This window comes from Astatotilapia calliptera, chromosome 7 (genome assembly GCF_900246225.1).
Source record: "Astatotilapia calliptera chromosome 7, fAstCal1.2, whole genome shotgun sequence".
In the NCBI taxonomy this organism is placed as follows: domain Eukaryota; kingdom Metazoa; phylum Chordata; class Actinopteri; order Cichliformes; family Cichlidae; genus Astatotilapia; species Astatotilapia calliptera.
In genome coordinates this window covers 11,894,497-11,906,672 of record NC_039308.1, presented here as the reverse complement: position 1 = coordinate 11,906,672, position 12,176 = coordinate 11,894,497, and the positions used below count along the sequence as shown (strand labels likewise).

General features: G+C 39.2%; 1 protein-coding gene across 1 annotated transcript in view; it reads left to right on the top strand.

Moving 5' to 3' along the window:
- Nucleotides 1-12,176, top strand: part of LOC113025404 (zinc finger SWIM domain-containing protein 6-like) — a 50,314-nt gene that overhangs the window by 33,464 nt on the left and 4,674 nt on the right. The window contains exons 5-11 of the mRNA XM_026173104.1: nucleotides 1,786-1,965; nucleotides 2,976-3,152; nucleotides 3,247-3,393; nucleotides 4,518-4,658; nucleotides 6,801-7,061; nucleotides 8,532-8,667; nucleotides 10,427-10,584. Coding sequence (XP_026028889.1) covers nucleotides 1,786-1,965; nucleotides 2,976-3,152; nucleotides 3,247-3,393; nucleotides 4,518-4,658; nucleotides 6,801-7,061; nucleotides 8,532-8,667; nucleotides 10,427-10,584 — 1,200 coding nt within the window. The remainder of the gene's footprint in view (nucleotides 1-1,785; nucleotides 1,966-2,975; nucleotides 3,153-3,246; nucleotides 3,394-4,517; nucleotides 4,659-6,800; nucleotides 7,062-8,531; nucleotides 8,668-10,426; nucleotides 10,585-12,176) is intronic.

The following is a 12,176-nucleotide window of genomic DNA, read 5'->3' as shown; positions in this document are numbered from 1 at the left end:
TTCCTTTCCTTCCCCTGTGTGTTGCTGTTGAAGATTCTTTCTCTGCATTTCGTCACTCACGTGTGACGTCGCCCTGCTGTTTTCCCTCCTCCGTGTTGTCCTTGGTGCACCCCTAACAAAGAGACAGAGGATAAAGCCTGTCTCCTCCTTCCCCTTCCCCCTCATTGTGAGCCTCCCTCCCTCCCTCCCTCCTGTATTCACTTCATCCCTCCCCTCACCACTTGTCTTCTCTTTTTTTTGGACATCTTCTTTTTTTTTTTTTTTCAATTTCGTTTTGCCCTAACATAGTCATTATTCCCTTCATCCTTCTTCAGCCTCTTTGAGTGTGTGTGTGTGTGTTATTTTTTTTCACTACTGTCTTCATGGTTTTAGCCAACAGTGCAATTAATCTCCCAATTGTTTATGGAGCTGCAACAATTAATTGAGTAATACAGCATCAGGAATTGAATTGGCATAATCACTTACTGATTTTAGTCTTTTTCCTTTTGTGGTCATTTTGTCACACAAAACAGAACATCATATATTAGCAGCACATGCTTGGACTGTTCAGAACAAATTGGCACTTTCTCGAATTTGGTTACAACAACAATATGAATATTTCCTGCTGTCTTATCAATTCAGGTTTCAGCTTTGATTGCTTAGTCGATAACATAAAAATATATCCATCTGTTTGGTTGGATATGTAAAATGCTGGTCCAAAACTGTCTTTCAACTGTGTTATGTTTGTTTGTTTGTTTGTTTGTTTGTTTGTTTGTTTGTTTGTTTAAAAAAGCTTTTTTTGGTTCCAGCTTTTGAGCTTTTATTGATCTAATATGACAGCAAACTGATTCTTGACTTGACGTTACAAGCCTATAGACTGTATATCGAAGATGGACAGAGCCTAATCATCTGCAGGATTCACCTTTATTCTTTTGGCTGTTGGTGTTAGTTTTTCCAGAGCTAGAAATAACCATATTTAGAGAAGCCTATGATGTACTTAGTTATTAACTAATGCTGACAAGCATGTGCTAGCAAGCTGAACTGATAAACTAAAACATATGCAAACGCATCCACACAGGCATGGATAGCTGCTGATTAGCGCTTAGCGGTCGAAGCATAGACTTCTTTGATGGTCTCAATCACACAGCAAGCTATATTACTTGACAGATAATTTCATTAAAATGCTATAATCTGCTATAATCTGCTATAATCTGCTATAATTTACATGAAAAGGTGACTTCAGCTCGTGCAGGTGAGGCTAATAGCTACACTTGCCAGTGTCGGCTTATCCATCAGTCAAAGTAGTCACCTCAAATTTTAAGCTTTATCAGTATCAAAAAGGGTGAGTTATTAAAACAAAAACAGCTCTCTGATGTTTTGTAACGGGAAATTAGCTGTACTGAAATTTGAAACTGAAATTGGCTGTCAGAGTTTAACAGGGGAGGTAAATGGTCTGCTTTTGCAGAAAGCCTCAAGTGGCCATTAGGGGAACTGCAGATCCTTTCTTGTATTTCTTTTTTTTTTGGCACTTCCATGTTTGCTTCATTTTTCAGCCCTTAAGGTTGCCGGTTCAACTGAGCACAAAACAATCTCATGATTTATAAACCAGCATAATCAACAGTTTAATCAATAATGAAAGTATTGGCTAGCAGCAGCCCTCAAATATTTAACAAGTTAACTTGAAGCTACAAAACTTTATGGATTATTAAATTCCTTTTTTTTTTTTTCATTCTGTTCTCTTGCTGCAAGTCTCAGAAGAGGAGAGCAAAGTTTGTAAGTGTAATATATCTGGATATGTGTGTGCAGGGGCCCTGTGGATGTGCATCGTGCTGAACCCCCACTGCAAACCTGAGCAGAAGGCTTTCTGGCTACGTCAGCTTCGCAGGTGGAACAGCGTGGATGTCTGCCCCTTGGAGGACGGTAACCATAGTAGCGAACTGACCAATCTGACCAACGTTCTGCCCCAGGGCCCTGCTGGTAACCCAGGTGAGATGACACCAGGCAGAAATATGTCTTCCTATTGTTTTATTCCCAGACGCTCTCCTGCATCACATCATTTCTTTGTCCAATCTCCAGCAGCACTGCCCCCCCCCCCCCAAAAAAAAAAAAAAATCAAGTCTCCTTTCAATCTCGGCGGCCGTGAGGCTTTTTACCTTTTTACTAATAGAATGATCCTAATAACACATTTGAGGTCCTGAAGCTTTTTCTGGCTCTATTCTCTCCTCAGCTTTAGCTAAATCGGAGAAAATCCAGCGAAATTAATGTTTCTTTCAGGCAATAATAAAAATGTTTCAAATGAGCTGAAGGGACCTTTTATTACTGCTGAGATTTTTGCCTGTAACACGCTGCACTTGTTATGTTACTGACCTTTTTTCAGTTCAACTTATTCAACTTATTCATTATACATCTTCTCACTCTCTTATTCTCTGTCTTTTTCATATACACTCCCGATCAATAAATTGAATGCTCAAAAAAAAGTTTTCTCTCACTGCCATGTCTTTTTGTTGCATGTTGAAGCTCTACTTGGAACCTTGTTAAGATCCAACCATGCAAAATATGATTTTTTTTTTTGCCATTTTTCAAGCAATCTTAAACATTTGTATTCAGCTTTTGTAGCACTTTGCGAAATCTAAGACTGGAAATATAACTGTGTCACAAAAATGAAACCATCCATCAGGACTTTTGTACTAGGCTGTAAACATGCCTTTTAACTCCTGGTCATTTTAACCCCTGATCATTCCTAAATTTATCAAATCAAAAAAAAAGTTTGCGCTTGACCTCAGAGTCAGCCTCAGGTGGCCATAGGAGGAACCCGAAGGGAACCAGTATCATGTAGGCTTCAAATATATTTCTCAGATGGAAATTTAATTAATAAATTGCTTTGCCTTTATCATCAAACTATGTTGATTAAATGATCTAATTAGGCACACAAAATAAACCACCACACTCCACTACCTCGCAGCTTGACGTTTAAAAACATCTGACGTCTCTCACAGACTCGCTGTCTCGGCCTCACCGGACGGTCTTCACACGAGCCATCGAGGCCTGCGACCTGCACTGGCAGGACCCCCACCTGCAAAACATCATCACGGAGGACCACTACACCAACTACTGCTACCATGAGAACCTCGACTCGTCCCTCTTCGACACCCGAGGGTGGCCTTTGTGGCATGGTGAGAGAGAAGAGTTGTGGTTAGAGATAACAAGAAATAAATGTAGAAAAAAAAGCAGAAGGAATACAAATGAAATAACTTCTCCTTCCCACAGAGCACGTCCCTACAGCGTGTGCCCGAGTGGATGCCCTGAGATCACACGGATACCCCAAAGAAGCGCTCAGGCTGGCCATCGCCATCGTCAACACACTGCGGCGGCAGCAGCAGAAACAGCTGGAGCTCTTTCGCTCCCACAAAAAAGGTCAGTGTACCCTCTTTTAATGTGCTCTTTAGTTTTGCTTTCCTACTTTTAATCAGTGCCCTCCAAAGTCTGTTTTCATTTTACTGCTGTATTATCTGTATACACAACGTCTGTTCACCCGCGAAGAAGAACACATCCTCGCTTGCTCTTATTTAGGTTTCCCTCTTACAGGAACTTGGCCAATCAAGCACGTATGCAACAAATGCAAAAACATTATTTTGCATTGAACTAAAGTGCAAATGTTCACGCATCTTTACAAACAGCCATCTGTTCGATTGCTCTTGTTTTTTTTGTTTGTTTGTTAAGGTTATTGGTGTTATCTGCTTGTATAATTCAAATTTGGGCTTGAACATTCATGGGAAACATTTATTTGGGGCTCAATTACTCTGTTGGTGGAGCCCTGTGGCTCACTTAAAGTTCTCTATGAAAAACCGGTCTAACATAAATAGGGGCTTTTTATTAACTGTAAATCATGCAAAATTATGCCAACAGAGCTGTAGAATAAAAATACAGACCTAGAAATTTGCATGTGTGGATTAAGTGGAACTGCATCTTGGAGACCTTTTCCACAGGTTATTTGTTTTTTGTGCTTTATGGAGTAGATTAAAGTGTCTCTGCGTATCTGTATCTATATATTCCTATCTATGTATTCCTTCAATGACACTGACATCATAGCTCTGTGGGGGTCACAACATCTGTTGCTGGAGACCCTTTTTAGATATGCATACAAGCTGTATTTAGTTTTCTGTGACACTTTCTATCAGTTTAACACCAGAATGTCAACAGTTCATCAACAGTCATTTACGACCATGAAAGATTATTTCATATGCAGGAATTTATATCCGACTCTGTTCTGGTGACAGGAAATATTTAAAAAAGACAATATAGAAACAACAGGAAATATTAAAAAAAGACAATATAGAAACAACAGGAAAAGAGGATGTGTGGTGGATTTGGGTTGCAAAGGGGCTTGCAGAAATGTGTGCAGGCTTAAGTCAGTTAAATAGTACACCCTATATGAGATACATGGATGTTTTAGGCTTATTCAGCATCATGACATGGTCTTCCTAGCCTGCCTAAACTAATGTTATAAACTAATACTTAGTGTCTTTGTGTTACTGCAGAGCTGCTAAACAGAGGAATTACAGCAGTCACCAACCTGGAAGGATGGGTGGGCCACCCTCTGGACCCCATCGGCACTCTTTTCAGCACCCTCATGGAGATGGGGAGGGGCAGCGAGGAGGGAATTCTGCTTGATTTCTCAGGTGCGTGCAGATCGTTCACATCCTCTGGTGCCAAAAGTCTTTCTGAAGACTGGTGCCTTTGTTTGCTCTAATTCTTTTGTGAGATATTTTCATGTCCTTTTTTGGGTTGATAATATTTATGGAAGATGTGTGTTTGCTGAAATTACCTAGAGAACCCTACAAGGCACACATTTTTAAGAGGTAATAGGGCAAAAGTATGGTGAGTCACTGATGAGCTTTAACATTTTATTGGATTTTGTAGTGTTACCATAGGATGCAAAGTCAAAGAAATGTAGTGGTAGTAGAAAGTACAATATTGTTCTCTGAATGCAATGATATAGAAATATACTGTAGCTGAAAATGAAAATACTCAAGTGATTATGTATGTATGGTTGCTTTCCTTTGCTGCAGATGTTATACACACACACACACACACACACACACACACACACACACACACACACACACACACACACACACACACACACACACACACATACTCATACTCATACTCATTTTCCAGAGTGTGCCTCCAACATTTACACTGCAGTGATTGTATCTTCTCTGTCAGAGCTGCAGGCCCTCAGGTCACAATCAGCACAGTTGACACAGACATGCTGATTGGCCTCCAGTCATCCTCCAATAACAGCTCATGAATAAGAAATGCAGCAGGAAAAACACTCCAATTAAAATGCATTAATTATGCAGGGAGCTCAGCGAGACGAATTTCAGCGTACTGTAGCCAGAACAGACGTCACATTAGCACTCTGTTTTGCTTGTAAAGAACAGTTTCTTCAGGAACTGCTCAGGGCCCTTCATTTTTATGTTCTAGATTTAATTTTAAAAACATAACCCTGATTTTAATCACCATCAATCTACAATGAATTCTTAATGAAAACTGAAATCCCCTTATTAAAAGAAGTTTTCAGAGACTTAATTCAGTACTTTGTAGAGGTACCCTTAGCTGCAGTTATGTAATTGTGTCATGTTGGAAAAGCGTCCACAGGCTTTTCCTGTCGAGGGTGGAGGTCTCCAAGATGCAGCACCTAGATTTGGGCAGTTCATCCCATTTTGTTTTCTACCTCTTGTCAGGCTTGGCAGGATGGCATGGCAAGCATCTGAACTGCTGTATTCAGAGTTTTCCACAGGTAGTCTGTGGGGTGTTGGCTGAGACACTCAACTTCAGCCCTAAAGACTTGTCCTGAGACCATTCCATTATTATCTTTGCCAGTTTAGATTCTTGTTACGCTAAAAGCTGAACTGTAGTCCCAGTCTTTGGTCTCTGGGGGGGGGGGGGGGGGGGTTTCTTTAAGAAATTCTGTTTGGCTGCATTTATTCTCTTAGTCCTAACTGATCTCCCTTACCCTTTCCCCTTCTTAGAAGCACCACCACAGCAGGGAGCTACTGCCACCATCCTTCACTTAGCTGTCTTTTTTTCTCGTGTTCTCTCAGCCCTTTATATACAATTTCTTAAGCTCTTAGCAGTCATAAATATTTTGCTCAGACTGACTCATCCAGCTGTTTTACTGTAAAGGTCTAACTAGTGCAGTGCTGTTGAGTTGGTTTGCATGTTTTTTTTCTCTGCAGAGGGCTTCTCTTTTTAGATGTATGACGAACTCTATGAAAAGATTAGATGGTATCAAAGCACCAACTATAAAGAGAAATTGTTTGATACCAAAGTGTTGTGTATCATACATACACTGCTCATACACACTTCAGCTGTGGTGGTTTGCATTGAGACTCTTGGACCTTTACTTCGTAAGGTTTATTGAGTGTAGATTGATGGGTAAAAATATGAGTTGTCAATATGAGTTCAAGAAGTGAAGGAACTTTTTGTAGTGAATATAAGGCTTTTTTTTTTGGTGGGAAGGTTTTCAATTAAGCCTGTGCTATTTATAACTGTGCGTGTGTGTGTGCGCGCACTCATTAGGGACTGTTAATTCTCCTGGGATGAACTGTAAGGTCTGCCAAGACATCATTAAACCATTAAAACACATGATTACCATCAGGAGGGTACACAGTGAGGAAAATGGAACACGAGAATGAACAAACAGATCAGTAGATTTATCAATACTCAGCTCAATCTGCACCCCAAAGGGGACATTGTCCTTGCTAAGTCATCTCTCACCCTGTCCTCCTCCCAACTCTCTCTCTTACCCTCAGGCTCGCTGGGTTCAGGCAGATGGACGGAGCATCCGGTTTTCCCAGCGCAGCGTTTCTTGGAAGAAGGAGAGTCTTTCCTGTCGTTGGCCGTGGAGACAGCTCTCATTGGACTGGGGCAGCAGAGAGTGATGCCAGACGGCCTTTACGCTCAGGAGAAAGTGTGTCGCAATGAAGAGCAACTATTGGGCAAGCTTCAAGAAATTGATTTAAATGACATGCTGGTGAAGATCTTCCGGAAGCAAGCTGTCTTACTGCTAGAGGGTGAGTAGGACCCAACTTTAACAACATTAAGCTGCTTTTTCGAACAGTGAGCTTAAAGAACAGACTCTGTGTGTACAAGGTTGTTAACTCTGTGTACTTTGCAGGTTCTGTGCTGTACATGTACGTTTACGCTTCGTTTGGAGTCCCGTATTTACAATTGTGGACTTGTTTGCATTGTCAGTCTGTTGTCGCTGTGTATTTGTCTGTGTGTATGTTATGGCTTTAGTTTTCCTGCCAATATGTCTTTTGCACACCATGGTTGTGTTTATTGGGTAAAATTATTCGCTGTCCTGATAGTATGAAAAAAATGTCAACACAAAATAATCTTGTGATATTCTACTCTATTCTATTGTCAGCAAAAGCGTACTAAAAGCTAACATTTCCTGTGCCAGAAAGCTCTGCTGTTCTCCAAAAGCATATTAAAAGCACATCCATGAGTCAACACTGTTGTATTGTGCGACATGATCTTTCTTTGCTATGGACACACATTGTAGTCTGTTTTAGTTTACTTCTCACGTACAGCAGAACAAACTTAACTCACTGTTGTTTTTAGTCTTTTCATGCGAATTGTTTTCAGATTCCAGGTTAAGATGTTAAAAAGATCCATTTTTTTAATGGAAAACTGAACTTTCACTAAAAACCATAATCTGCCAGAAGTACCAAATGTATATTCGTTTACAGTTAAAAATAGTTTATTTATTTTAGGGTAGAAAAACCTGTTCCAGGTGATCTGAGAATTTAAAAATGAAACTACATAATTGTGATTTTCTTTTTCTTTTTTAAAAAGAGACTTGAATACGAAGTAAAAACCAGTGAGCTTGGAGTGTATATTCCACAAAGAACAGGGCAGTTATCCACTAACAGCTGCAAGGCTTAAAAAAGTGAAGGAAATAATCATTTTAATATATATTATCAAAGTCTGTAAATCTTTATTTCTTTTAACACATTTTAGCTCTTTTATTTATAAAGTATAAAGAAATAAAGCATGAGAAAATTGAGAATGAGCCCAGCATTTCAATTAAATCCAATAACTTCTTTAATTTAACTGAATTATTGTCTTAGAGAAAACCAATATTGAATTTAATAGAAGCGATTATACTAAATAAGCCCTTTTTGTGCCACCACACCAGCACTTGAAAGCTTTTCCTAGAAGCTGTTTCATTTTCTTTAGAACTACATGCATATTGACATGTTTCAGGATGTCCTCTTGCACAGTTTAAAAGCAAAACGTTTCTGCTTTCTGTTTCACCAACACAGTGATCAACCCTCTGATACAGAGCTGACTCACACACTTCGACTTTGCTTTGTGGGTTTAATCAGCACTATCAAACTTGTTAACGTCAGGCTGGGAAACAATCTGGTACATAGGGTTACCACCCAGTCATATATGAAGCTCTTCTCTGCACTCATCTGTATTCACGTCGACTCTGTACAGACTGAACTGATCCATGTCTTTCTTGTTTCTTCCAGCTGGTCCTTACAGTGGTCTGGGGGAAATACTCTACAGAGAGAGTGTCCCCATGCACACTTTTGCCAAGTTTCTGTTCACCTCCCTGCTACCTCACGATGCTGAACTGGCATATAGAATTGCACTGAGGGCTATGAGGTGAGTTACATGCTGTCTATATTTAAATGTAGTTTAAATATAGACATGAGAAAACATAAAAACAAAACCAACAACATTCTGAAAACAGGATGTTTCACTTTCCAGTTGCTTGTTTTTGAATGGATAGACAAGGTGACAGTTCAAGGTAATTTCCTTTATCGCCTGTCTTTTATTTTTCCCCACCTCCAAACTATATTGTCTTAGGACCTAATTCTAAATATCCTGTATGGAAAAATACTCATGTGTGATTTCAATGGCAGTACAACAACCATTGAAAACATGATTTTTTTTAAAAAGGACAGAATACTAGTATCCACCACTGATATAGTACCTTTTGTACTTGTATAACATCAGTGATAAAGGTACTTATTGTAAGTTCCTGAAGCTGTTAACAGAATGTGAACAAACCACCAAAGTGACCTAAAAGAAATTTAAATTAAAAAAAAAAAAAAATCTGTGTATTGTATTGAAGCTGTATCAACTGAAGCTGAACTAGGGCGTGTTGTGTTATAAGGGCTGTCTTGTGTACAAAATGGTATTTTTGTACCACAGGCTGATGCAGTAAGTCAACGTCACCTTTATTTAACTGAGGAAGTCATAGAAATTACAATACATGATTCATATTTCTATATTAAGCCTACGTTAGTAGCCACCATGTATACTTGTGCAGCATGTGCCTGCACATAAGAAAGTGTACATCCGGTTGAAGTGTAACTTTAGAAAGGTTTGTGGTTATTACCTACAGAATTACTGCAGAAACTTGAATCATACATTATTTAAAATGACAGGCCAACAAAAGGCAAAATCTCTTGAGGAAATGAAGCTAGCAAAAACTAAACAAAAAATATTTTATCTAGAACTCATAGTAAAAAATAGACGTCTAGATTAGGCAAGACGAAATGGCTGAGAAACTAAAAAAAAACATGCAAATAGTGGCGCTAAGCTAACATTTTCAGGCGATCATTTTCATTCAGACTTCCTTCATGTTGGAAGGAAGGAAGTTGGGGGGTTAATGATGACAGTCCATCATCCAAATCATCCTCTAGACGTTCACTACAGAGGATCAGTTTTAGTCTGCATGCCTGAAAGAGAGAAGGAAAATGTGCATTTACATAAAGACCGATTAAGGCTGGAATTTTAACACCACCTCCTAATATAACCTGCCTCTCTGCCCGCTTTAAGTCTCCACTGGTTCATGATTTAGAGATGGAAAAAGAAGAGAGGCAGACTGAGGAGTTATCTGGGACACTGTTTAATGATAAAACCTCCTTTTGCTGGAATATTCACTGAATAATTCAAGAATGCTGAGGAGGAGTTTTAGAAAAATGTGTGAATAATAAATACACACTGTTGGTTTGCTTCTAGACCACCACGGGAACCTTTATTTCGTCTTGTTTAAATTAAACTTCTCTGATTTTTATATTATGTAAATCGATCAGACTTTTTTTTCCCCCCCCAGACCTAAAAACAAAAGATGATTATAAAAGTACATCAGCTATATCCGGTAGAACATCTCTGTGGTTTGGCTGAAAAGGAAAAGTTATTTTTAAATCCATCCTTTCCTCAGTGCTCATAGCCTGAGGCAAAGATCCACCTGAGCTCAGGTGTGCGGACACGCACTGAAAAACTATTGATTGATCCTGTAAGGGAAACATTACACTCTGATAACTTGTTTACCTCCATGAAGTGTTCTTCTGAGAGGTCACATCTCTTCCTGTCTAATAAAGAACTAATATAATTTTTTTCCATCTGCTCTCAGGTTGCCGGTCCTGGAGTCCACAAACCCCTCTAGTGACTTGTCTCGGCCTCACCACATAGTGTCGGTGGTGCCCAACCGATACCCTCGCTGGTTCACTCTAAGCCACATAGAGACTCAACAGTGTGAACTGGCCTCCACGATGCTCACTGCTGCTAAAGGTACACAAACGTACATTGACTCAAGATTGGAAAAGTGCATTTTGAGGTGTTTTGTGATCAAACAGAATTATATATATACAGAAAACAGATCACATGGCAAGATAGAAATACCTGATATTCATGATAACCATCAGATTTAAAAATGAAACATCAATACTGTCAGTAATGCACATATGAAAAATATTATCTTTTATTTCACAGTGCTGCAATATAGGGGAAATTACTACTACTATTTATTGTAGAGTTCAGGTAGATGGCTCCATCAAACACACCCCTACACCACCCCAGCATCCACCTGTAGGCTTTGGGGTGATGTTTATTCATCATGCAACACACAAATACAGGTTAAACAGCAAAAGGAAAGACTTTATTGACTGTCAAAAAAATCCCAAAGTGACCCAAAACCAATAAGTAAAACAAAAGGGGCCACTTGACGCATATGGAATGAGGGAGAAGAAATGTCTGATTTTGAGAAAGTGTGCGCGCAAAGGGAGGGTATGGTAATCAGATAGGTGAAAACACTGAAACATAGAAAAGCACTGAGGGCAGGGCCAATAATCAGAACAGGGGAAAAAGAACACAAGCAAAAGTAAAACAGCAACAAAAGACCAACCAGCCTTCAAAGTAAAACAGGAAGTAACCAAAACCAAACCAAACATCTAAACACAAAGGCAGGAAACAATAAAGACTAAAGAAGATGATTGTGTAGAAGACAGAAGGAATGGGAAGAAAAAGATGAAACGTTTAAAATCTAAAAACTGATACCATGGAAACGATGGCAACCTTTTTTTCCCCACAATAAACTGTGAAGTGAAAATCTGATACCGTGACAGCCCTAATATCGCTCTGATGGTAATATCCTTTATGCTGCTTATCACCAATTTAAGTACTTCCCCACAGTATGTGGGAATTATTTTCAATGATAAAATGAATTAAATTAGAACAGCCTCAACCAGGATAAACAGGAAATTGGATTGAAGGCACAGTGAGCTGAGGAGATGCTGCATCTTCTCAGGCTGATGGTGTCAACTTAGACTTCTCAAAAAAAACTGAACAGCCTCCTGACAGAGCAATCTCGCCTTTAGTTTAGAGGTATTTAATGTTTTCTGACGTGTGCGACCACATACAAGACTAAAGTAAAATTTGCTACCTATGGCAAGCGAGAGAAACTATTTTGGAAAAAAACCTGCAGGTACCCAGGACATGTAAGAGCTAGAGTACCCTCAAAATAATGTAGTTCCTGATTACATCTGAAGGGAAAGTGTTTTTAGCCTTTTCAACACACCACATGGAAAGAAGGTGCAAAAAGTCTGTCACCTTAAATAGTTGTTAGAAGGATAATTGTGTCAAACTGAGCTGCGTGCAAACAGTACACAATTCAGGTTACACTTTCTGCTGTGTTCACCCATTTACATTAATTAAGATTTTACTTTAAATATCTTTTGGAAATGTGTGATCAAAGCACATGAAAAACAGAAACATAGTGTTGAACAGGCAATAAATGTTCAAATACTGCAAGTCTTGCTTGAAGGCATTTATTCAGTAAAGAACTTTGCACACCGGAGCAGCTGCTGTGTGAAGTGGGAATGTTG